The sequence below is a fragment of the Dermacentor albipictus genome, unplaced genomic scaffold (assembly GCF_038994185.2).
Source record: "Dermacentor albipictus isolate Rhodes 1998 colony unplaced genomic scaffold, USDA_Dalb.pri_finalv2 scaffold_18, whole genome shotgun sequence".
In the NCBI taxonomy this organism is placed as follows: domain Eukaryota; kingdom Metazoa; phylum Arthropoda; class Arachnida; order Ixodida; family Ixodidae; genus Dermacentor; species Dermacentor albipictus.
In genome coordinates, this window is record NW_027225572.1 from 3,138,725 (window position 1) to 3,166,549 (window position 27,825).

At 45.1% G+C, this 27,825-nt stretch overlaps 1 protein-coding gene across 15 annotated transcripts in view; it reads left to right on the plus strand.

Moving 5' to 3' along the window:
* LOC135920079 (uncharacterized) overlaps positions 1-27,825 on the plus strand; it is a 247,788-nt gene that overhangs the window by 67,054 nt on the left and 152,909 nt on the right. For all 15 annotated transcript variants that reach the window (XR_010570164.1, XR_010570165.1, XM_065454132.2 and 12 more), the window contains one exon: positions 1,026-1,167. Coding sequence is in view for 13 of the 15 variants with exons in the window: in XM_065454132.2 (XP_065310204.1) it covers positions 1,026-1,167 (142 nt within the window). In the remaining 2 variants the exon portion in view is untranslated. The remainder of the gene's footprint in view (positions 1-1,025; positions 1,168-27,825) is intronic.

Consider the following 27,825-nt stretch of genomic DNA (forward strand, 5'->3'; position numbering starts at 1 on the left):
ACACAACCTTAACAAGTACTTCCCCTACAATATAGAATAGAGACAGCAGAGTAAATAGCTTGGCCATTTTTCAACAGTGGCCAAGAGACGGAAGTTGAAAGTATTAGTAATCATTTCTGCTTCAGCAATGCTGGCGCGATAAAGACATGGGCGTGTATCATCCAGTAATTCGATCGATTGGTGCAGTGGTGATGCAGGAGTGATGCAGGAATGGACTCCAGTCATGTTCAGTGCATTGTGCACATATTGAATTTCTCAGCACGCGTGAACTCCAGCCACTGCTAGCACATGCAACAGAAGTGGTTTCCATTCTTGGGCAGCACACACACAAATGAAACACGAGAAATAAGACGGGACAAGCACTGGTCTAACAACTGAACGTTTCTATTTTAATAAAAGGATTATGTGCCCAGTAATCATGAAATTCATGTGGATTACATGTAAAAACCGTCATACACTCGCAAGTGATCAATGAATGAGATCGCTTTGTTTGCCAGTTGTTTACTTACTTTGTTCAGCGCACCACAGTAATCCATGTCTGTTTGCTTTTTTCGTACCATTCTTTTTGTGAATCGGCAGAATTTCTCTGGTGGCATCAACCCTTTCATGTTTGCATTGCTGTTGTGACAGTTAACAACACAATAATGATTTCCAGTCATCTGAAGAGGCGCTGTCGCAAACAGACATTTCATGTGCAGCTAGAACTATGCACGGGCGTGACTTTGAAGGAAAGCATCGAAAACGTACACCTGCGGGAGGTGAAATCGTTTTGCCAGGAGAGAAACGAGCGCTGGCATCTAGGATGAAACTTGGCGTGCAGACGTCGATACAAGCAGCGCTCTTCTGCATAGAGAACAGGTCTCGTGAAAATTTTTTGCCAACCAGCACCCACTTCGAAGGTGCGGCAGATGGGCACTTGTTGGGATGTCACGCTGTTTCCAAACAGGGAGAGGTCTATTGGGGATTTGTTTTCGTCTTGGAGTGGACACAAGAGATGTTGATGAAGTACCTGATGCTGTCTGCAGGACCGTGTTCCTAGGCTTCCTGTCTGGGGCACAGTGGCTGCTGTCTTATGTGGCCGAGCCTGATCGACTGCGTGAACTCCCTCCCCTGTGCTTCTACCGACTGCAGTGGTGGTTCTTTGTCCCTGGCCGACCCTTGCGCCTAGTGAGTGGATAGTGAGCCAATCCCATGGTGTGCATGTTTGGCCAGTCCAGCATTCAGAGCTGTGTAGGGTGCCCCATAATGGGTGGTGTTTCTTCTTGAGAAAAAGAGAGCTCGGGGACAGAATGGCTTTTCGAGTATATTTTGTATTGTGGAATGGTACGTGATAAATGTCAGAAACCCACTTTTTTGTCTGAATACCTGTGCTATACTCTGTTTCAGTAGTCCCATGCAGCAAGGCCAAGGCTACGCGACCCACGAACACAGATTCTTGTGCAGCGAGATGCATTGCACCAGTTCAGAACCGATTAGACAACTAAATGGCCTTGACAAGTGGTGTTGGCAGGTGTTTACTTGGAAGCTTCTCTGCAGGTTGCAGAACAGTTCATTGCATGTGTTTGCTACATTTCTTATTAAAATACTTATTGAGGCTCTATGATACTGGAAATAGAGTTCTCCACTTATTCGAATGAAAAAGTGCAGAGAAAAGAAAAAAATTATGGCTGCCATACAGGCATTAATTTGTATTTAAAAATTACAAACAATTAATTGATTTGACAGTCACTAAATTGATATGTGTAGTCTGCACAGCCACAACACTGGGTAATTCTTCGTTCTTTGAAAAAATAGCGTCCACCGACTTGCTTGTGTGGTATCGTTCCAAGCTGCTCTCTTACGCGAAAGGAACAAATAAGCTGGCGTTGAACATACTTCAAAGAGTGCGGTAAACCTGCATGAATTCTAGTTAAGAAAACGGCTGCCCTTACAAATGTCAACAAGCGCACTGCATATAAGTGGATGTTGCAAGAGGGATCAAGAGATGGTGCCACCATCCTGTGCGACACACTGGTCGAGTGTTCCTTCTCAACCCTCCTCCTCTGTATCTCAAAATATCTTTAACACACTCACCTTTTTGGTTGGAGCTAATATTGAACGAATTTTCTACTGCTGCTATCACAGCAGCTGATCTCAATGTGCAGTGGAAGTCTTAGTAGATTCTGCCACCACTTGTGCTGCAGCGCTCACCGCTAGCATATGACAGGGCCCGTAAGAGCACCTTTAGGATATGTTGGCCTCCCTGATTGGTCGAAGAAGCTTGTAGCTTTCACATTGCTGCATGGAACTACTGAAACAGTGTAGATGCTTAAGGGCCCTTGAGACACTTTTCTAACTAATCATAGAATGGCTTCACTAATAAAGTACATGGTCCCACAAATCTCATGCAGCAAAACATTTTTCGATTTCTTTAACTATAAGTGGAGTTATTGCACTGATACTCGACTTTCTCTCACTTTTCATCTCCGCTAGCGCTCTGGAAGCTACACAGCGGAGAAGCCATGAGAGCAAAGCTCCAGCCAAAGGCTATCCTGTGATGGCTACGGTAGACTACACACACAGTGCAAAGTTGAAATGGTTTTCCTGTCTTTTTGAGATTGCAGACATATATTTTTCATTCATGTAACTCAAGATTGGCAATTACATATTAGTGAAAATATTCTCGTGATGACGAAATGAGCCATTAGCATTGGTGGACCAGCTGCTTTTGATGCCTTTGGTGACATGTCGCTTGCGAGAGCAAGTGATGGTTCACTGCTTTTGACACAAGATTGTAAATTCCCTGCTGCATGCAGTGCAATAATATTTGGCTCACATGTTCTCAGGAGCCTTGTTAACAGATCGGCAACATTTTTTGACTATGTTCAAAAAGTGTTTCAGAGCCTGTTCAATGCAACACCTCCAGTAAACATAGAGAAAGTAACTGTCTGTTTATATTTGCTGTCGTAAGAAACACTTTTCTCTGCTTAAACACAGTGACAAAGATGTGAAATTGTGTGGTGTGTTGGCATATTGATAATAGTACATCTTTGATTGTCATGTCGTTTTGCAGTATAGTAGAACTTTGTTGATTCATTATATTTTTTTACCGGCTCATACGCTTCCAGCAAATGCTATCTTTTGGCACCAACGTTCAGTAGATCGCCAAGCTGCGATCGTATGCTATGTTTTCTGGCTGCTAGAACCCATGTAAACAAGAAAATGTATGAGGCGTGCGTGATCGCGAACAGTAGCCGCCTGCTGCAGCTGCTCTGCTATACTTGCCCCCCATCTCACGTGAAAATGCTGGTGTGCACCAAGTTTCTTATTGTGGTACCAGCAAATTTCCTCCCAGATCATCGTTTTAATAGGTGCACGCTTTAATAGGTGATAACCCAAATGCGCTGTGCATGCGGCGCAAAGAGAGCATCGTGTACAGTCAAATCTCGTAACTACGAACCCCATATTAACGAATTTCTCAAATTTACGAATATTTTTAAAATACCAGCCAGATTGCCTATATTTTCAATGTAAAAATATTTCAGAACTACTAAATTTCAATACAGAGCATATTTCAGAATAACGCACATAGTTTATTTTCCCCTTTATAACGAATTCCCTTTTATAACGAATTTGACTAAAAGTAACAGCGCCGCAACTTTTGCGTGAAACAGAAACTGCGAGTGCAGTAACTATCATCATCACCATGTCGCGTGCCAACTGCTTCACCACAAACTTCACCAAAAACTCCACAACAAAAGTTTGGCGATGTTCGCACGAGATCTAACTATGAATGCAGCTAGCGACAGCGCCAAGAAGAAACAAAAGCAGGTTTCACTGCAGGACAAATTGAACATATTGCAGGAATTGACGTGTGCAGACAGCGTGGCATTGCCCCATCAATCATCGCAACCATTTTGAAAGACCGAGACAAGATTGTCAAGCTTCACCGCGAAACGCAACTCGCTTCTACGAGGAAACAGCTGCAACTGGGAAAGTTTCAAAATGTGGACCAAGCTGCTCTCACATGGTTCAAAGATGCCAAACTGCAAAACGTTCCCTTGTCTGGCCCAATACCCCAAGAAAAAGCCTGCAAATTTGCCGATGCACATGAAATAACTGGGTTCGACGCCAGTGCGGGTTGCCTTTTCGTTTCCGCCAAAGGAACGAAATAACTTGGCAGGTAGTCTCAGGCAAGGAAAAGGTTGCTGACAGAGAAGGCGCGGATTCCTGGTGCAATGATCATTTTCTAGAGGTGGCTGGATGATACTCTGAAGACGATACTCTGAAGACCGCATGTTTTTATCAGCTCCTGCCAGACCGAACGATGCACTTCAAAGGGCAGCAGTGCAAAGGAGGGAAGAAGTCACATCTGTGCATGACAGTCCTGCTCTGCTGCAATGCAACACGCACGAGGAAACCTAAACCGCTTGCCATCAGCAAGTACGCGAAGCCTTGCTGCATGAAAAATGTCATGTTGCTACCGTACGACTACCGTGCCAACAATCGAGCCTGGATGACCAGAGAACTGTTTTCCGAGTAGCTCATCAAACTCGACGACCAAATGAGGAGAGATGACTGAAGAATTCTACTGGTTGTCAACAACTGCTCTGCTCACATTGGGAATGTTCGCTTGACACACGTTCGCTTGGAGTTTCTGCTGCCAAACAACACATCCTTGCTGCGACTCCAGAGGCCATGGGTATTATAAAAAGCGTGAAAGCAGAATTTCGTAAGTGCCTTGTGCAGTGGTTGATTATTAAAGGGAAGCTGAAACGGTTTTCAATTTCCATGAATTGCTGGGATTGGGAAGAACAGACCTAATAATTTACGGTTCCGAAATTTTTTTTTCCGTTTTGTTATTATAAGGGGCGGAAATCGCTTTCTAAATCACCCGCGCAGACACGCCCCCATCGCTTCCCGGAGCGCCGCGTGAGGTTTTTGCCAGAGGAGAGAACTGGCGAGAGCGACGTCATGGGCGGAGACCGAGCCAACCGAGCTGAGGACCGGCGTGCTGACATGTGCTGGCATGCCTCTTTCCGTCCTGCGCTTTACTGAACGACGCTACGAGAGATCTGCCGCCACCGCCGCCGCCGCCGCCGCCGCTCATGTTTGTTTTGCGATTTTTGTAAACTGTTCTTTCTTTCTGTGCTGCGTGAGTGCCTACAGCCAAGGGCGCCCAACATGCCCTCGTTCTGTGCAGCATTCGGCTGCGCGAACACAGGAGGGGCGAGACGATGTGGTGTTTCACAAATTCCCGAAGGAAAAGAAGCTTGCAGCGCAGTGGGTACGTGCGGTGAGGAGAGATAAGTTCGTGCCGACGAAATCAACTGTGCTGTGCGCGGACCATTTCCGCGACAGTGACTATCATCGGAGCTTGACAACGATGTGGGCAATCGGTATTCCAGTTAAATCGGCGCGACTGAAGCCCGGCGTTGTTCCGTCTATATTCTCCTACAAGAGAAACACCTCGCCACCTCCAAAAGTGGCCTTCGCCAAGAGGAGAAAACGTGAGGTAAGGGTTTTAATGTGCACACGGGCAATTTTTTACCAGATGATCACCTTAGTGTCGAACAAATGGTCTACGACGAAGCGAGGGGGAGGCACAGCCGGGAATATGTACCTACGTGCAAAGTGCTTGCCATTTTCATCCTGTTTTGCCTCTCCGCTTTGTCACGGAACACTGTACTACAGCTCTTTGTTCGGCGCTGTTCTGATACGGTGAAATAACTGGCCGGGGGTACGCTTGCGCATTGAGTGATATTTGTTATTCGTCCTACCTCGCGGTGCCCGCAGATTTAGCTGTTCAGCATTCGTGTTCAAATCGCACGACATGAGGCGTTACGGTAATATTTTCATGCTCGCGTTAGAGTAGTTGAACTCGGCGTGTAAAAACTTCGTTCCGTCGATTTCGCACTCACAGCTTGCTACCAGCAGCGAAATGCCGCAAAAGCGAGCGTTGGCACAGCCGCGCCCGTGGCAAGGCGAACGGACTAAAATAATGAAGTAACGTTGTGAGGTATTGAAGTTATCAGCGTTCGACGTGGTCTAGCCCAATACAGGCATCGCTGCTTGGCAAAAAAAATTTTCTTGGCCTTGTTCCTAGGGAACTAGCTATGCATCACGCATGGGAAAATTATTATTTGAAAGTAATTATATTACATTACTCATTACTGTCTTATTACGCTCATTGATTTAAATTAAATTACCAATTACCGCCTTAAAAAAGTAATGGTATTACTTTACGATTGCTTCCAAAAAGTTTTCATGCATACAAGAAGCAAAAAGCAAAGTATAAAGGGACGCCAACCTTTCTTTAAGGTAACATACACTTTCATGCCCTCCCCCCATGTTTCTCAACGACACCTCACCACATTACCAACGTTCTGACGCCGTACACAGCTTACTGGTGCATATTTAGCGCAATTACTAAATTACTTTAGCCATGAAATTACAGACAAAATATTTCACATTACTATCACTAGACAACTAATCCATCACATAAATTCCTGAAAAAGTATTTCAATTATTGTGAGTAATCCAACTGCTGTGATGTATACTGATATGCTGAAATTCATGACATCCATGCCTTGCACTCTTTCAGATACTAGCACAGCTCCTTGAGAACCGAGCCCCTGATGAACCTGTTCCACTACCATCACCAATCGAAGATTTTGAAGCAGCCAGTGTGACACAGGCATATAATAAAGAGTTTGAAGCTAAGATTTCCAGCGCGCGAGAAGGTGCACACGTCGCTCTCGCTGTTGGCACACTCAACATCGTCGTTGCCGCCATCGTTTTCCGTATCGGCTGTGGGTTCAAACATGGACGGGGAAAATACAAGCTGTCGGAGACAGCGAGAACGTTCCATCTTACAACTCAGCTATGAAGCCAGAACAGCAGAACCGCGTGCTACCAGAGAGAAAGGAATGGTGCTACGCTTTGAAACGGATACATGCGGCGGCGCCGACCGGCGACTACCCCCAACGACGTCACAGCGGCCCCAACCAATCACGGGCAACAGGGGCGTTCGCGCGATGCCCTGAGGCGCTGGTGCGCGTTTTCTTGAAAAAACAGCCGCTTGCGTTTGTTTCCGCCCTTTTTGAACCAGATATTCGTGTTCAGGGGACTCAAAACTATAGAATGCCGCAGAGAACTGATTTTTTTCGACAAGTGTTTCAGCTTCCCTTTAACCTCTGCCTAAAGCAGCCGACTGCAATCAATATACGTCAGGCAGCGGAAATGCTTACAGGAGCTTGGGGGAACTTGAAGGCTTCCACCATTAGCAACTGCTGGCGAAATGCAGGGCTTGTCAAAGCGCCTGTGCAGCTTGAAGATGACCTGGGGGTGTCCGACAACAACCCAGGAGACCTGTGGACCGAGGTAGCGGAACTGCTGCCCGCCGTCTCTTCCTTCGACGACTACATGGAGAGCGACAGCGCAGCACTAACAGCGGCAGACCTGACAACCGAAGAGATTGTTAACTGCGTTTGTGACATCTCTAGTGACTATGACGACCCAAAGGAAGACGACTATGGGTCACCGAACACAGAAGATGAAAGCATGTCGAACATTGATGTTTTAGTGCACATGACAAAAGTCCGTACTTTCATCGCTCAGTGCACTGACAAGCCCGATGAGGTATTGCGCAAAGTGGAAGATGTAGACGCATTCCTAATCAGTTTTGCGTGCTACACTGATTCACTGGTTCTTCAAATAAAGGAGCTTTGAAGTGAGTGAAACATTTTGATTTGAGAGTATGCTTGTCTGCACACGCATATACTGCCAAGGTACGACATTTTCATTCCTAGGTTTGACCACTGGCTTACACTGGAAGTTTTTCATTACAACGATATTTCAAAATAATGATTGATTTTCGGTGGACCCGCATGATTCACTATATTGAGATTTGACTCTATCACTCTGGCAGCATCATAGGCATTGTATTCTGCTGTTGCGTACTAGCTTGATTGCGTTTATATTTCCTTTCCCAGTCTTAAGATGTTGTTATGATTGGCCAGCCTGTGAAAGTGACCTTCTAGCCTCTCCTGTCCTACTGCACGAAGCTAACAATGCGTTCCCTCGGACAGACCAGTGGCAACACCAAGGTGAGACACGTTTGACGAATTGAGTGTTGATGGTTGCCACACTGCCGCTGACCCCAACGCTGGGAGCAAGAAACTCCTGGAAAAGGGCATTCTATGCCGCTTCCTCATGGCCACTGCTAGCTGCCAACGCCATTTGACAGATGCAGCAGCTAATTGCTGGGCCATCCCAGGAACTAAGACGTGCCAATTGAGTAAAGCGTGACAGCCCTGTACGAGCATTCCCCCCCTTTCTCTGGGGCGGTGACCCGGGTGCCCTGGGAGTATTTCTCCACTTGTGTTCCATGAACGAAGGTGCCAGAGTGATTGTGCGCACCCTCGCCCTCAAGGGGGATCCTTCGGCAACTTTGGGATGCTCTGATTGGACAAAGGTGTGGCGGCAGATTTCCCTGACCTAAGGATTAAGGGAAAACAGGGGTTTAAGCGGACTTTTTGGGCTACTCGGGGGTGATTCAGTGCAGTCATGCTAGGCTGTTGCGACATAACGTTCTCTACTCCTCATGTAGATACTGTAAATGCCATGGCAGCCGCATTTCGATGGGGGCTAAATACGAAAACACCCATGTGCTACTTAGATTTAGGTGCACATTAAAGAACCCTAGGTGGTCTAAATTTCTGGAGTCCTAACATAAAACCCCATAATATAATTTTTAATTTAGATGTTGTAAAAAAAAACAGTATTCTTCGTTCTCTATGAGAACCTGTTGCTCCCTTGTCCTCAGCGTGGACGAGTTAGACGACGGCATGGGCCTGCTACCCCTTTTGACATGCCCAATCCCAACTCTTACAACACTATGCAGTAGGAAAGTGACAACATGCATCTCGTGTCGCTTAGGCCCTACCAGCTCAGTACGTCTGGGGCTGCGATTATTGAGTGGAAACGTGAAAACTTCCCATCAAAGTGCCCTGTACAAAGAAGCTGCTGACCCATGCCAAATTCTAGGAGCACAAACATAACCTTGCTGAAGCCGTGAAAATGACAACAGGCATCTCAGGCTGCTGGAGCCCCACCAGCTCGGTTCGTGTGGGCGTCTCATGCTGCAACGATTCGTGCAATGCTTTGTATTACGTAAATATCAACTACAGTTGAGTCTGTTAATTTTTTTTAGTAACTTCTGATGTACATTTTCTTAGTTAGTACGCTTTCTTGGTTAGTCGTGGTATTTTATCGCATTTTTTCCCAAAATCTATGAACAAGGTTCTACCGTATTCAAAGTGCACTTCAGGAATGCTTTTCGCTGTCTGTTGTGACACAATGATCTAGGTCAAATTCATATTGATTTTATTGAAAGCTGATGGCAAGAACATGATTCAACCACATTTATACAGTTCTGCATGCATCTGGCTTCATATCCAAGTTGAATATTTTTGCTTCAATGCTTCCAAGTCAATTTTCAAAATTATTGAAGGCTATGTGTAGTACGGAGTGCTCTTCTTCAAGCTATTGAGATTTTTTATAAAAATCCTGTGAACATAGTGAATGTGGAATTTTTGCACAGGAGTTCCTAGGCAAGATAGACATACAGTACAGCTTCGTTATAACTAAGTAAACATTAAAAGACTTTGATATAAGTAGATGTGCTATAAAAGCTTTGGCAACAGTGCCTCAGCTGTTGGGTAACATTGCAGAAGTAAAGAAAAACATGCCCAGGCATTCCCACCTCAGTCACAGCCATGCTTGTCTCTTTATTCCATTGAAGAAAAGAAGGTCTATTTACTCTGCTGCAAGTTTTTGCCGGGCACAAGCAATGCCACTTCCGACTTATTCAAGTATTGTGTAAGTTTGTATTCAATGCCGCCGTATTCAATTCTCTTGCAAAGCAGACAAAGGCACTCTGCATCTGCGCCATTGCTTGTATCTCCCGAGGCTCTTCATCTGGGGCCAGTTCTTTATCGGGACAACCCAATGCTGCATCTACGATCACGGGTGTTGGGGAAAGGGGCAGTAATAGGAACAGCTGTGTCAGCGAGCACAGACAAGCTGACAGGAGGGTGACACAAGTGGAAACAACATCGCGTATGCCACCAGACAATCGCCAAAGCTGCCTGCTATGAGTATGCTGAGCAGTGCCGAGAGGACCAACTCTGCGGCACTTTTCGGCACAAACTCGTAACAAGTGGCAATGACGAAAAAAACAGTCAAACTTCTTCAAGTGTGTCGTTTTTCCGCCCACTTCTACGCACATGAGTTTGTCGTTCGCCTGGTGAGTTTGACGCAATGGAAGTTTGTCATGCCAATGTTCGGCAATCTCGAAGCATTCGATGGAGGAGAGGGAAATGCATGGCCCTGCAACGTTGAATGTCTTGAAGCTTTCTTTGTCGCCAATGTTGCAGCAGAAATAAATAAATCAGTTTTCTTTAGTTGCTGTGGGCAGATCTCATTAAGCCTGCCCAGCCACAAGGCAAAACCTTGCAAGAAGTTCCTCCCATTCTGAGTGACCATTACTACCCCAAGCTATCTGCTGTTGTTCGGCGTTTTAGGTTCAACAGATGTGTTCGTGCAGAGGGCGAGTCCATCAGTAACTTCCTGGTGTTACTCAAAAGTCTTGGAACACTGCAACTTTGCAAGTGAGCTTGGCAATATGTTTAGGGACCACAGTGTGTGCAACATCAATGACACAGCTGTGTAGATGAGGCTGCTCGAGACAATAGACCTTACGTACGAAGACACCATGAAAACTGCACTTGCCATGGAAGCTGTGAAGAAAAATGCCAGCGAGATAGCCAGTTCCATCAGAATTTTGCATCCTGCACATAACGTTGTGGCATCAAAGGGGCGTGTCTCATGCTACCACTGTGGGGAGGAACACCCCATGTCCGAATGCAAGCACATCAGCACCACATGCAATTGCTACTGGAAGCAGGGACACATTGTTCGAGTGTGCAACTCTAAGAAAAAAACCTGCAGTTTTGCCCGAAAGCCGAAGCATCGATTGCAATAGCAAATTAGTGGACAGCTATACGAAGTAAGTATAGTAGTTTTATCGGCTATGTCAACTTATAAATATAGGCATAATAACTAACTGAACAAGCATGCGGTCGTGCATGCACAAGCAAACATGAACACATCTCACACGATGACCGCAGAAACTCGCTGTCAAAACGCTGGAGTGAGGAAGCGTGGCAGCAGCAACGAGTAAATTGACCTTCGGGCTGTGTCTCGCATCAACGCTAACTAAGCCTCGAAGACACGGTGCACGGGTGGACTCTGTCCCCGTTGCAAATGGCTTTCAAGATACAGCGGCCTGGTTGGGTTCAAGATACAACTGCCCGGACTACCCAGAGTAGAATGCTACCCCCTTCCTTACCCTTCCCCTGGAGCCTTGCGCTCTACGAAAGATGGCATGCTTCCTCCCTGATTTCCTCGCTTGCGCAAGCGAAATTGAGCCGTGATCACCAGCTCACCCTCGCTCACACAGTATGCTTTGTTGCAGAAAGGCAATGCTATAAAACTACATGGTTCGGTGCCTCCTGCTCGCAAAACTTCAAGTGGAACGGACCAAGTCAACACTTTTAACAACAGCACACCTGCTGATGTGTGTGACATGTGGCCAATCGACTTCATTGCGCCATTCCACCATTCACTGTGACTGTCAACATTTGCAGCAAGCTGTTTTGTATGGAGCTGGACACCGGTGCGAGTGTTTCTGTCATTGCAAAAAAATGTCTTCAAGAGCTACTACCATTGGTGACTGTCATACCATCTATGTGCTCCTACAAAGCTACTCGGGCGAGCTCGCATAAGTTTAACGCAAAGCAGATGTCACAGTACAGTTCCACGACAGAAAAGCTGTCCTACCTTTGTTCCTGACTGGGGAAGGTTCACCAACACTTCTAGGTCGGAATTGTATTCAAGAACTGGGCATTGGCATTTCTGTCTGGGAAGCAGATGTTCATGCTGTTTCTGATGTTAAGGGCATTATTCAAGCATTTCCTGAGGTACTTGAACAGAACCTCAAAACTTTCGAGAGCCCAAAGCCACAATCCATGTCCTGCAATATGTGGTACCCAATTTTTCAAGCCATGTCCCCTGCCCTTTGCCCTAAAGGATGGAGTGTCAAGAGCCTACATAGGGAGGGCATTCTGGAGCCTCTTCAGCTGGGGCTGCAACCATTGTTCCAGTGGCTAAGAAGGATGGACGTGCCAGAACTTGCGGAGGTTTCAAGATTACAGCTAATCCAGTGGCTAAGTTGAAAAAGTACCCTATTTCGAGAATTGAGTACCTGTGGGCCATGCTGCCAGGGGGTGAAAGGTTCACCAAACTGGATTTGAGTGATGCCTACCAGCAACTAGTTCTTTTGCTATAGGGCTAGGAAGTATGTTACTATTTCCACCCATTTGGGACTATTTCAGTATGCATGTCTTGTGGTGTTTCATCGGCATCAGCCTTGTTCCAAAAAGAAATGGAAAACTTTTTTTGAGGACTGCTGCATGTTGCAGTATATTTTGATTACATCCTTGTCACTGGCCTGAATGATTCAGAGCACCTTCGCAACCTCAGTAGTGTTCTGTCTTAACTTCGTGACGTTGGACTCAAGTTGGAAGTTTGACAAGTGTCACTGTTTGTTGCCACAGGTCATGCACCTAGGGCACATCATAAGCAAAGAAGGGGGCCATCTCCAGGCTTGAGCAAGGATCTGCAGTCCTTCACACACCTACACGCCCTGACGTCAAGGAACTCCAAAGCATTTTGGGGCTTGTGAAGTTCTATAAGTGTTTTCTTCCAGGCATTTCTAGACGCCTCCGCCCTCTGCATTCGCTTCTCATGAATGAGCAAAATTGGGTGTGGGGAAAAGAGAGCATGAAGATGCATTCACTATAGTGAAGCAGTTGGTAACATCAGCTCTAGTCTTAGTACATTTTGATCCTGAGAAACTGCTGTGTCTCAGTTCTGATGCACCTCCATATGGGACCGGTGCAGTTTTGGCACATTGAGAAGCTGACAGTTGTGAACTGGTCATTGCCTTTGCCTCCAGAAGTTGTCTTGTGCAAAGCAAAAGCATAGCCAAATTGAAAAAGAGGCACCAGACTTCATATTTGGTATCCAAAAATTTCACCAGGACATGTGAGGCATTACTTTCACTGTTTATACAGATCATAAACCACTGCAGCTGAACCCACTTATAACAATATTCAAGTGCCATGAAAATTCCATTGTTTTAACCGGTAATTGTTATAACTGGGTTGCATGAAAAATTCAAAATAGGGGGATGGCAGAGCTGATGTGAGAAATCCAGAAGAAACGCTGAGGAGAGATCGCCACAAGCATCTTGCCACATACTTCTCACTGGCTTGCACGAGAAAGGCCTATGTCCGTCAGCCTTGCACACTATATGTGAAGCTTGCCGACATCCTTCTCCAAGGCATCCAAGTGAAGAGAAACCTTCCGCTGCACGTAGTGCAGCGGAAGGTTCCTCGCGAAAATGGAGCCCCGGAGGGGCTGAATCATCTGCCGGGCCTCCTGTGAGGACAACGTTGAGGCAGCCTGCCCTCCCTCGTCATTGTTGCTGTCGTTGCCGTTGCTATCTGATGTAAGCAGTCAAGCATGATGTAAGCAGGTGAGTCAAGCGAGGCTGAGAAACCGCTTGGCCAGGAATGACTTCGATGAAACCAACTATGACAAACGCAAGCGATTAAGCTGTTTGCAGAACTCCGCTGAATGAAAAGAGAAGTGGTTCTTAAGGGAACGAGGAAATACTAGCACTATCTTCTGCAACCCTTGTGGGATCACGGCTCAGCGTCAGCAGGGAGGCGGAGGGGGGAGTACTAGATGAATGAGGAGCCAGTGAGCAGCATGCGAGCAATCTGCTTGCGGCGCAATTGACGCGGTCCATTTGTGTTTCGGAGGGGTGGAAGGGTGACGGGAGAGAGCCACGCAGAGATGGCTGGAAAATGAGCGCACGGCTGCTGTTGGAGCAGCAGCCCGTGATGCAGCAGCTTGAATTTCTCGTTTTCTTTTTTTTTCTTTTGAAGGATTTCGCATTTCACTACCTTTCGGCTCGGACACTCAACAGCCAGACTTCATCGTTATAACCGATAATGCCGCATCGAGGCATTGTAGTAAGTGGATTATTTCACCATGGAAAACATGCAAAAGTTGACGGTGCAGCTTCTTTTCATTGTTATAACCGATATATTGTTAAAACCGGTATCGTTATAAGTGGGTTCGACTGTGCTGGCATTGTTGAGTGCTGGCTAGCTCTTCCCAATGCAAGCATCACCACGACTAGGCACTGAGACTTTTTGGTTACAAGTACAAGCTTGTATACAAGCCTGGTCTGAACTCAGGTCATGCTGATGCCCACAGTGTAGGTTACCGCTGCCAACAAACAGTGTTCATCTGCCTGCACCTGCTGGAATGTTCATACTTGAACAAGCATATTTGGGACTCTTTTCACCAGCTGTTATGGCACAGGCTACAAAAAATGATCCACTCCTGAGCCATGCAGTCCTTGCTTTCCTGCAAGGAGAAAGGCTTCCAGTCGGACCAGAGGGCAGTCCATTCACAGAAAGAAGCAGGGAATTCAGCCTTCATGTAGGTTGCTTGCTGTGGGTTTTCAGAGTTGTTATTCCAAAATCCTGGCATTGAGAAAAGCAAGTCGGTTTCCAGAAGCTACGTCTGGTGGCCAGGAATTGATGGTGCCATTGCTGAGAGTGTAAAGGTTTGTGCTACATGCCAAGCTTACCACCTCAAATCATTCAGCACACACTCTGGCCATTTTCACAGAGGCCTTGGTCAAGGCTGCATGTTCACTTTGAGGGCCTGTTCTTGGGACATACATTTCTCGTCATTGTTGACACTTATTCAAAATGGGTCGAAGTGTGTCCAGTGGCATCAACATCAGCAGATGCTGTCATCACAACATTGTGGATAGCATTTGATCAGCATGGACTGCCAGATCTCATCGTGTCCAATAATGGGTCTGCCTTTGCAAGTGAGCAATACTTGGAATTCCTGACACGTACAAGAATACATTACATGCTTGTACCGCCTTACCATCCAGCTTCAAATGGCGTGGAAGAGCGTGTCATACAGACTGTCGAGAACGAGATCAAAAAGAGCGTATGTGGATCCTTTCAAACCCCAGATTTCAAGGTTCTTATTTCACTACAAAACCACATCACTGAGGTCGCTGGCAAAGGAGCACGTGAAATTCTCATGGGAATGATGTTCAAGACACCTTTGGATATTCTTCGCCCAAGTTTACACACTTCAGTGCTGCTAATGCAGCTTAAGCAGAAGCTGCATGCCGACAGAAGGTGCCGCTCTTTTTACTGCCAAATGTGGGAGACAATATACTTGCATAAAACTTCTGTCAAGGCCCACAGTGAGTACCTGCACATGTTGTGTGCACCACATGTCACTCAGCAGCTAAAGTCTGTCCCAGTGATGGCACTGTCTGGCATAGGCATGGTGACTACATCCTCAACTCAAAGAAGTCTCAGCGCCATCGCTGGACCATTGCAGCCTGAACGTCCTACCAGGCGTAGATAACCATCCAGCAACTGTGCAGGACACTTATCTGGCTGTTTCTGCGAACTCTGAGCCAGCCAAAAATGTGACTTTGCCCCAACTGAGTATGCAGCATGCCTCAGTTGCAAAGCATCAGAAGCTGCAAGCCAGTACAGCGCTACTCCCCATAATGCTTTTCTTGAATGATCTAAGTGGGGAGGACTGTCACGGTTTTGTTTTGAGTGGCTGTCAGTTCTGTGGCGCCACATGTGCCACGCTGTAAAGGCTGAGAATAAAAACACAGGATCAGTGCGATCCCCAGTTGCACGGTCATGCTGTAGTACATGTCGTTGGTTCCTTGGGTGTAACCGTTGATGGTAACCACAGAGTTGGACCTCCTCTTAGCGCTGCTTGGCACACACTCGTAGCAAGTCTGCATACACTGGTCGGTCCCACTCGTCGACACACTCGTTGTCAGATTTGACTGTATACGCCAATCTGCTCAAATTCACAGACACACGAGGACACCTGCAAAAACTTGATTATGAATCTTTTAACGTTCAGCACAGTTCTCTTAATAGAACTTAAGGCTCGAGCGCGAAAGCTCACCTTCGAAAACCAATTCTATGTCTTTCCTGGTTACTTCACTTGCTTTAGAATGAATACTTTTCTTTGCCTCTTTACATGTGTTTGTAGACTTGCTCGATGTAAAAGGTGCGTGCTGTGGCGCAGCTGAGTTGCAAGGCGCATTCGTCACCTGACGACAATGCTCTAGCTCTTTCATATGCAAGTAAGCTTTATAGTACCTACAGTCGCCAACGGCTTTTTGGACTCCAAAAATTCATACTTTGTGCATATTCTGGTCTTTATAAATGTACCGTCAGGGTTCCCATAGAGCTGATGCATTTTCGCAACTCGTATCTCGGACGAATTTAGACCCCAAAGCTCAATTTGCCGGACTAAGTTGCTCGTTCCAAGCCATGCTACTTAATCAGGGGGACGCCATGTTGGATTTTCCGTAGGCTTGGCTTCTACGTGTGCGTCTAGATGTCGTAAAAAAAAAAAACCTCACGTGGCTTGATCCTAGGTACCTAGGGACAGGATCATTTAAGGACTTTTGAGAAAGGGCAATGGTGGCGCCAAGCGACGCCACAGTGTGTTCATTCTCGGCGTGATTGCTCTCTGGCCCGCGCCCCGCATTGACCGTGCATTGTTCAACATTGCTTGTGTGATTGTGCTTGCGTTGCTTGTAGGTATTGTGTTACTTGGTGGAAATCTGCAACTAGTGGTGGTGTGGTAGTACAGCATCTGCGTTGTGCGACCCGTGTTCCTTGAGAATCCAGCGGTGGGGACGATAGAAATATCCAAGTGGCCTAGGCCTTGGCAGCGCAGTTCAGTGACCTGCGATGTGGCATCGCCATGTCCGCCTTTGCCTAATCAACATCAAAGGATGTTCTGCTCTCTACAAGTCACATAAATGTGACTGCCTCGATCGCCCACTTTTCAACGCTGAATATGTGGTTTGTGTACTGTGCTTGAAACGAGTGATGCAGCCATGCAACGGGGGTGGTAGAGGAGCAGGGTGGCTTTGGGGGCTCCAGTTGTGCGTTCACAGACATGTGTTCTTGTTTTGGTCACCACATTAGTGGCTGTCGCGGGATTGTGGTGTGTTCCTTGCCTAGTATGAAGTTTATGATGCTAACACACAGCTTGCATGTTCACATTCTTCCGTGCTAGATGTGATTTGCAGGACATTTGAGTTTGAAAACAAGACATATGTCTGTGTTCTTTGTGTTTGTGTGTTTTAAACTATTTTCTGTTGTGGAAGTTTTGGCAGTTCTATTACGAAGGGAGTAGGAATGTAAATATATAAATGTATTGCTGTGTATGTCTAAAACTTGGATTACACATAATACTACCTGTATTACGTGTAATCCAAATTTGAGACCTTTTATGACTGATAAGTGGGATACGCAGCCTGTGAAATAGCTACGTTTTGTTGCAACTCTCTTCCGTGTTCTAGGCTGATGCATGGTGCGCATTTATTTCTGTATTGTTGTAAAAGATATTTATTATGTTTATTCACTTGGTACAAATGTACTGCAGCTTTGCCGCAGCTTTGCAGAGGACACGGCATCTGGCACGTGGTTTTTCACAGGCCATGTCTTCGGGGCAAGTTGAGTTTACTCGCTTACAAAGGGAGAACCAAGCTTGTTGGATATGAGCTAAACTGCCTGTACACTCAGTGGCCTTCTTCTTTTTGTGTGACCTACACGGTTATAGCGACCCTTGCTTCATGCACTTCTTGTCCGGCAGCAGTCTTTTGCTTCTGAAGCTCAGCCAGGGTAGCTTTCAACAAGCCGGACAGGAATCACTCTGAAAAACCAGCAGATGTTAATCATTACACTTATGATAAGCTTCATACAGTATGACGAGGGCATAAATAAACGAGGGTGTTCCTCAAGGCCTTATAGGACATGTCACAAGTATGCAGCAAAATTTTGTATAGCACTTTTTTGATCGCATAGGTTCAGCAGGTGTGGCCATGCCTGAAGTGCAGCGTGACGTCAAGAAAACATGGATATCTAGGAGCAGCACTCTGGTAAAGGAGAGGCTTGGGAAACTAATGGGAAGCCTGTTCAGCGTCTGGTTGACCCTGTTGCTAGCTTCATCAGGCAGAGTAGGAAACAAGAGAAGAAAGTCATCAATGCGTCAGAAGGTTTTGACATACAGACGCCATGCTAAGCTTCTCAGGCAGATATCTGTCATAACACGCTAACAGGTCTTAGTACGCAGGCTATGCACAATGAAATATGTATGCCTTCTGTTTGGACAAAGAACTGCTCATTGTAACTGACGAGGATGGAGTGGACAAAAAGAAAACAGCAGTTCTATTAATCTGGTTTCACTGCTGGCAAGAGTGTCTCGTAAGTGTGCATTGTCATACTCCCCGATGCCTTCTTGGGTGACATCAGCAAGGACCAGCTTGATCAAGGGGTAATAGACGTCTTTACGAGCTAAAAATGCATGCATGCATAGAGAGCACATTGCATCTAAAAAATGGGTACTTAACAGGGGCCCTGGAGAAGGAACAGATTATTGACAGTGGGCAAAGACAACCTTCTCTGCTACTAAACATCCAACACTGTTGCCATGTAACAACCTCTTAAACAATCCCCTCAAAGGGGAAATCACCTTCAGTGATGCTGCCAGCTTCAAAAGGTCCACTTCGCACATCCTGAATGCTTCCTTCTTAGCCTTTGCTGGATGCAAGCCTTCTGCTGTCCAAAATTTGTCATTGCAAGTAGTGTTGGTTTGGTGGAAATACAGTTCAGAAGCGATTGCAACAAACATCCCTTCCTAGTTGGTCTGGAGGCTCATGGTGTTTCCTTGGAGTGACACCATGCGACAAGCAAGATCACTGGATGCTTCCAAGCCCTTGTCCGTTTTTCACGCTGTTATGTTATTAACAACCATGAGAGCCGATACCAACAAGCTCAACTTTGGCACTCATGCGGTCACTCTGCAGCATGCATAATAAAAATAAGCACAAAAATAGAAAACGAGAGGATAAAGCACCATTTAACACCTAGTATTGCTGCAGCTTGTCCCTTTCTTTTATTTTGTCTGGTCGTGCTATATATATATTTTTTTACTGTTGATAGGCATGAACTTCTCTTGTGAGCAACTTACTGCAGAAGCATAAGTGATATACCCAAGCTCAGTCAGTGTCTGCTTTTTACGTACACTATGTGCTGGCTGAAAGAGGCTCGAAACACATCAATGGAAGCTTCTAGCAGAGCAGGTGCCTGGAAGAAAAAAAGGAAAGAAGCTGTGCTGCAACCATCTTGTCACCCTCTTGTCCCCTTAATAAAAATTGTGCTTCCATATCAACTTCAGCCCTCCAGTTTAGAGTAACGTACCGGTGCACCACAATCAATGAATAAATTCTTAAACAGCATGTGTAGTCCAGCCAAAAGCATGGGCCTGAATCAGCATTGTGCTTCTGCATTAAAGGCGAATGATGTGTTCCATAATTGCAAATGTGCTTTAGTTAGCTTCGCCGCGGTACGAATTTATAGTGTGGTTTTCCCCACTAAATAACATAGAAATAAAAGGTGTCCCTGCAACCAAAGGTTGAAGCTGTCTTGCGGTTGCTCAGTCTATGGGTGATGCTATAGGATGCAAAATCGCACATGAGGATGTCAATACTGCACATCGTGTATGAGCCAAAAAAAGAAACAAATATTATTGCACGCTTTTGCTCTTGAGAAAAATAAAATAGAGTTCGTGAAAAACGCATGCAGGCCTCGTTTGACCACTGCGATCCTTGGATTTGCACAAAAGGACCAGAAGCCCTTATAAGTAAATGAACATCTCATGCAAGAAAGAAAGTGGCTGTTCGCACAAGCTCTTGAACTGAAAAAAGCCAGAGGCTGGAAACACTTCTGGACAGAGCACTGCATAATCAAGGCGAGAAAGACGGATGACAGCCATGTCTGCCGTATCTAGTGCGGGTGATCTTGCTGTTTTCACCTAGCCTGCTAGTGTTTTCGGCTGTGTATCTTAAACCTGCTCAAGAATGTTTTCTTTTCAGGATCTTAAAAAATGTTTCAGGGATGAAACTCCCTAGCTATCGCTGATACATTTTAATATTCATAGTCTACGAAAAAACTATGACAACCTCGTAGCATTTCTTTCTATAACTAATCACGACTCTTTTATCTATCTGAGAAGACATGGTTTTCACTGGATGATGGAAATTTATATGCACCACCAGAGTACAATGCAGAGTGCTGCTATCATGCCACGCCACGTGGCGGCGGATCTGCAATATTTATTAAATCGTCATTGCCATACAAACACTCCAATGGTCTTGCCTTTTCTAATTTGCTCTGCGAGTCTATATGGTTAGAATTTGATCAGTGTTTTTTTCAATTGATGGCCAGAACACAGTGTTAGCGTGCATGTATCGTTCACCATCATCATCATACTCTGAATTTTGTCTACAGTTTGAAAAGTTGTTGCACACTGTTATGAATGAAAATGAAAATGTTATTATCTGTGGAGACGTCAACGTAAACATTATCGACCCTAATATTTTTTCCATCATGTTCTGATTATCTTGGGTGTTTTCTTAGCCACAGCCTTGCTTCTTTAATTACTTCTCCAACTTTAACCAACTTTACTACAGATAGTATATTAGGAGTCATCGAGCACAGCATAACCGACCACTACCCTATATTTTTTGCTTAAGGTACAGATAATTCTAAATTGACTGAAAAGAAAGAGAAAGTATATTTTGACTCTCAAAAATTTATATCTATGATACAGTCAAATGACTGTACAGCCGTACTCTGTGAATCTTGCGCTGAAGAGGCTTATCAGTTGTTCTTGACTGAAGTTACATGCTGCATTCATGAATGCACTATACATCTATCAAAACTCAATTTTTTAGTTCCCGTCAAAAACATTGGGTCATGAGAGCACTACTTCGATGTATCTTCAAGAAAAATCGGCTCCACAAAAGGCTAATTTGTGAGCCATTTAACTGTGAACTTAAATCTCGTTTCAAGAAATATTCTAACACGCTTGCAGCCGCACTTAAATCTGCCAAACAACATTACTTTCAGAACAGCATTTTGAATAATGGCAATAATACGAGGCGCAACTGGCAAGTCATCAACGAATTTTCAAATAATAAATGTTATGAGCATTTAACAAAAATAAAAACGGAGACATAAACATACTGCCACACAGCTGATATCGCGGATGCCTTCAGTGAGTATTTTAGTAGTAGTTGCGGTTCTCAAACATATCCCCCATTACGGACATTGCCTCATAATCTTCATTCTTTCTACTTGCGACCTATGAATGCAAAGGAAGTTCATGGTATACCTTCGCTTAGGTGTACTGGACCTGGCCTAGACTCTGTTCACCCATCTCGTATCGAGTTAGTTTCTGATGGACTGTCTCCTATCATAGCAGATATTGTCAACAAAATGTTTAAGGCAGGCATATTTCTCAGTTCTCTGAAAGTTGGTAATATAACAGGTGTTTACGAAAAAGGCAATCATGAACTTCTGAATAACTACAGGCCTATTTGTATTTTCATTTTTCAGTAAAATAATTGAACGACTAGTTCATGCACATTTATCATCCTACCTAGCAAAATTTAATCTACTATCACCTAAACAGTCTGGATTTCGGCAGGGTTGCTCAACCGAGCTTGCGCTTCTAACCTTCGCCAATAAAGTCAAGAAGGCAATCGACCAAAGCTTGCTGGTTGGAAATCTATAGATTTGACAAAAGCTTTTGACACCATTAATCACAAAATTCTAATACATAAACTTGACGGTATAACTGGCCCGCCACTTCAGTTTATTTCTAACTACCTAACCAATAGTACTCAAGTTGTTCAGATTGACGGCAAACTCTTATCTGCTAAGAACATATATCAAGGTGTTCCTCAGGGCTTGATCCTTGACCCACTGCTGTTTCTACTATTTATTAACGACCTACCTAATGTTCTGACCACTACCGACTGTATATTATATGCTGTTAGGAACGGCCTGCAGAGGTGCCGACGTGCAAAGTTTCCTCAGCCAGCTGTGGCTGCGAGTGTGACGAGCTTCCCCGAAGAGACCACGGAAGCCTTCACCACCTGCCGCGATGACTCGTTTCGTAGGGACGACGATGTGCCGCGTCAACACCCCCTCGGCGGCGCTATGACTAAACGCGGTCGGCGGACCAAGCATTGTTTGTGGATTCGCTCTGTCCGCTGTTTGAAGCAGGGGAGCTCCTGGAAGATATTTTGCATGGCCGTCTCACGCGGCTTAGAATTCATGGACGACGCAGTGGCCATTGTCTGCGAGGTCAACACTGGGATAAAGACGCACCTGCCTAGGCCAAGCCCCGTGTCTCCAAGAACCCACTCACCTCGGCGTGGTCAGTAAAACCTGTGTGGAAGTGTGTGTAACCCTCCCCCTTGAAGGCGGGTCGACTACGATGACGGACGCTACGAATTGGCGGTGAACTGCCGCATTTCCCTCACCTAGGGATCTAGGGAGGACATAGTGTTTATAAGCAGCTGTTGTGCGGCTGCTGAGGGTGCTTTCTCTCGCAGTCATGCTAGGCTGGTGAACTGAATCGTCCTTATGTATACACTGTAAATAAACTTATATTCCTCGTTCTCGATGAGGAGCAGTCCTTTCCTTCAACAACGTCCTCAGCGTGGATAAGTTGGATGACAGCATGGGCCAGCTACCATCTATTTCATGCCCGACTCCAAACATGACAATGCCGACACGACTATTTTTACTTGCACTAATAATTCTGATGAGCTACAGTGAAATGTTAACGATCTGCATAACATAACTTCCTGGTGTCCAAAGAACAAGTTGTGCATCAATCCACTGAAGACGGTTTTTATGATGTTTCCATCCTTCCAGACACTAATTTAGAAATCTATATCTGTGTGTCTTTACAACAACTTAATACCAATATCTGATAGCACACAGTTCCTTGGCGCAGTTTTAGACAGGCACCTGAAATTCAATCTTCATGCGCAGTCACTTGTTTGTAAGATTTGTTTTGGAATACGTGCCATAATCAAAACTCGCTCATATTTTCAGCTGCACATTATCCATTCCCTTTATGATGCACACATTCACAGCCATTTATCTTACTGCATATCAGCCTGGGGTAACACATACCTCGCTCACCTCAGCCAACTTCAATGCCTTCAGAATCAGGCGCTTCGTCTCATGACTTTCAGCCGTTTCCTATCCAATGCAATGCCACTTTATTGCTGTTTAAACATTCATCCTCTTCATCAGCTCTTTCAGTTCAAGTTAACAATTGTGATCTATAAGGTATTTCGTAATATTGCACATATAGATGGCTTTGTTATTGAAACTTTTGTAAATACTAACACTACTACTAGGTTCTCTGAACTCGATAATCGTCTTTTACCTAAAGTGCGCACAAGCTATGGTAAGTTCACTACCACATTTACGGGAATCAAACTGGAATTCTATTCCACATACCATTAAATCATCCCCCACAGAGTACATATTCAAGAACCAAGTTAAGAAATATTTTATGCAGCAACTCTCCATCCTAACAACTGGCTTTTGTGATTGTAATAATAATTGACAGCTATAATACTACATGTTATATTTTTTTTGAACTTCAACTTTATTCATTCTTCTAGTATACATTAGAAACGTCCTCTTGGGCTAAAAGCTGCCATAAGCAGCTTGACTGGACCGAAGAGACCTTGTTGTACATGGCAGGGCGATAACAAAGAGTACATCATCAAGCAGTTCAACCCACACAAGAACAATTATAACATATTCATGTATAAGCATATTGACAGCATAATTGTCTTGCGATACAGAAGCAAACATTCAAAGATATTTATTTATTATTTATTTATTTATTTATTTATTTATTTATTTCACATACTGCAGGGTGTCTACCGACCGGGAATTCTCAGGGAATTTGAATAGTCTGGAAATACTCAGGGAAAACTCAGGGAATTTGTGCTTCTATCAGGGAAAATTACCTGTAACTTTATTAAAGGGAACGAAAGTCGTGTTAATGCTGGCTGCAGTGACAGAGGAATCGCAACGAATCGTCATTGACGCCGTGTCATCGGCACGATGCATTGCCAGAGTAGTAAACGACCGGTTTTCTAGACGCCTGATTTTTCGGACATGTCCGATAATTTGCACGGTTTTGCAGCACCACCACGTATTCCATATAGTCAATGTATATTGCCCTGACTGCAGGTTTGAAATGGCATTAATCGAAGCCACCACCACGGCCATTTTTATCATCTCGCCGCCTCGAACTGGCACTCTCGCACGCAGATCCGCTGGCAGCCGTAGCCACTACCGCGGTAACGTTAAGCCTAGCTGCTTCTACGTTCGCTATTAAAGGGCCCCTGAAACGGTTCGGATAAATTTTGTAGACACGTAGGGTACAGCTTAAGTAGAACATTCGCACCACAATTTAAGTGAAGCGTTACGTATTAATGGAGCTACAAGCGATTAGAAGTTACCCTCCTCCCCAGCCATGCTTTTCCTCCTCAACTCGTTCGCCGAGCGAGCGGGGCTAAGCTCCGCCTTCACTGGTCCTGCGTCACGATGCGACGTCACATCGTCCACTTCCGGTTGTTTTGAAGCCCGCCCCCGTCCGCGCGAAACCTCTCCGCTAGCCGCTTGGCTGTCGACCCCAAGCGAGAGCTATCGAAGCAGCGTGCGTTGCGAGCATTCTGTCGTAGCGCCGAACCTGTCTGGTATTCCGTTAGCCACAGGCAAGCTGGTCATATCGGCAAATGACTGGAGGCATAAACTCAAGCTGATGAAGGAACTTTGGCGCAGACGTACGTGAGCGGCCTGATCGGTCTGCACGGTCCAGACACTTGTTGGCGCAGCGCTTAACCAGCCAAACAAAGCGCTAATATTGCTCTAACCAAGTGTAAAACATTTTAAACATTTATAAAAACAACGTGTTGATGATTCCACTCCTGCGAAAAATACGCACCGGCAGCAAAAAAGAATACGCTTCGTTGCTGCTACTGTGTATGGTTGAGCTCTATGCCACCAGGTGGCTGCACCGTGCAGACCATTCACCTTTGCCCTTCTGCTCATCTCGGCTCATCCCGTTACGGCACAGTCAAGCGGCCAGACCCTGTCCCCTTGCGCTTACGTTTGCCCCAATACGGGACTCGCGAAACGCTAGTGCTTTAGTAATCTTCCGGTGTAAAGTGACGGCCACAAACGTGCAAATCCTGGCGCCGATCGGATAGCGGCAGTCTGCTGATGCGCAGCAGCCAGTTCGCTCGTACGCTGCCCTGCAGAGGGACACGATGTCGCAGCTTGACATATTGCCAGTCGCTACGTTTGCAGTCCACAAGGCAACAAAGTCGAATCATAGTGCTCGCGAAAAGACAGAGACCAACTCTGACCGCGGAGCTCTCGTCAAAATTGAGTACGTTGTAACACAAGCAGACGACACTTGCTATGTGCCGGAAGTGCTTAAGTGTACTGAAAAATTGTTCTTGTGCATTCTCTTTCTGCTACTTTCTCTTTATAAAAACAAATTCACTAACATTCCAACTATTACGAAGATCATTTGTTTACCATAAAGTTGGATATATTATCGATCACGCGCCCTGGTCCGCCAATCGGATAGCTCACCCCACTGACGTCATATGGGTTATTTCGGTCATATGGGTAGGGGCGGCTTAAAATTCCGCCGAGCAGTGCGCTGCGATCGGCAGCGATGTGCATTTTTAAAACCTTATAATAAATTACACGCTTTACGCAGAGCACTTAGATGTGTCAAGTAATGATCAGAAGGACCTACACGACTCAGTACGTTTGTAGAAAATCGTCAAAAGCGTTTCAGGGTCCCTTTAAGCTTCTTGCCCTGCGGTGCCGTGTTTTTCATTGAAAGAATTCGCCGCTGTCTGCAATGGCACCGACTCCGCCTTTGTAATCCTCGCGATTGGCTTCGAAGCTCGCAGAGCACAGCGCGTTGCGTAATGCCAGTCACCGAAAGTTAGTTTCGCCTCAGTACAGTAGTGCTAGGCAGTGAAGCATAACAAGGGTGGCAAGGAGCAATTGTCATGGGACACAGTATGCATTCCTTAATTATACACGCGTGCACCCCCGTCTCATGTCAAAGTGCGAGCACCGATATGCATAATAAGTGTGCTGACAGGCTTTAAGAGTTTTTTCGGACGTGCTTGTGGCAATATTAGCCCTTAAGGGCAGTTAAAGACATGCATTCATTTTTTTTTTCGGATAGCCATACTTTTCGGATGTTTTTGCGGCCCCTAGCGAGTCCGAAAATGGGACGTTGACTGTACAACTGACCAAGAGGATGCTTCAAATGATCCATGGGGTGAAAGGGTGGTGGCAGAAGGAGGATGAGAACCGAAAGAACCGACGAACTAAGGCAGGAAGCGTGCCGCCGCCTCTTTGAAGGAGCTTGAGCTCAAAAAACAGTGTTAGCTGATGCCGAGATGCAGGTGTCCCTCATCCAAACCAGAATAAACTCTTTAAAGCAGTGAAACCCAACACTGAGATGTTGTGTATGGGCTGAGAGTATGTCAGGACTGTTGAGGTTGACTTCCCAGCTGCAGAGAGAGAATCTTGATTGTGACAAAGTTCAGGCCTCATACCGATGAGCTTGCTATCAGTTGATAGAAATATCTCATATTCAAAAATATTTGCTCATGTATGCATCTCCTTTTCATTTGTATTTGAAAATGTTCGTCTCAATTTGGAATGGGTTTTACCACTTCTTTCGCTGTGCATTTTACTAACACCGTCCTTCTGTTTTGTTTTTAAATAAAATAGATATTACTTCTTACTATTCAAATTGGAGTGTTATTTTTTTGTTTCAGCATGCTTACTAGAGAGTGACAGCATTCGTGCAACATGGTGTCAGCCTGTCTTGACATATTAAAATAAAGTTCTGGCTCATTCAGGGAATTTTGGAAAGGTGCTCAGGGAAAACCTGGAAAAATCAGGGAATTTGGAAATGTCAACTTTGTAGACACCCTGTACTGTCAATGCCTCTTGGGATTATAACAGAAAGGGCAAGTACATATGGTAGTATTTATGACTGAGCATGTGTTGGTGGGCTAGTTGGTCAAGCATGATTACGCCTACGTGCTGTCTCGTGTTCCCCTTCTTCGTGTGTTGTTTTATTCGGCGCCGTCTTTGTAATCAGTATTTATGAACAGAGAATATAAATACATTATATAATCATAAGTGTGTTATTGCAAAGGTTTTGGCTTCGCTAAACAAAAGAATGAAGTAGTTCATCACAAATTCAATATTTGGGTACAATATACCATAACAAAGAAGAATCAGAAAACAAGAAACCAAACAAGAAAAAAGAAAGAACACCTGAAAACACATGTGGTATAAAATACCTAATGAACATGACAAACAGGATGCAGTCATGCGTATGATGCATCATACAAAAAGAACACTCATAGATGAAAGTGTTAGGCTATGAAGATCGGTAATAAACCTGAGTATGTAATTCAGAGCTGTAAGGCAAGGAGATGTTCTTCCACTGAATTAGCAAATGTATCTAATGAGGGGCTGTTACTAATGGATTCACTCAGTTTATTCCACTTTCTTATCGCTAAAGGAAAGAATGAATTTCTTAAAGCAATCGGTATGAAAATAATGCTCATTGAGTGTTTGTGTGCTTTTATGCCGCGTTGGCCATGTTTCATTTCTGGAGATGTATCTAGAG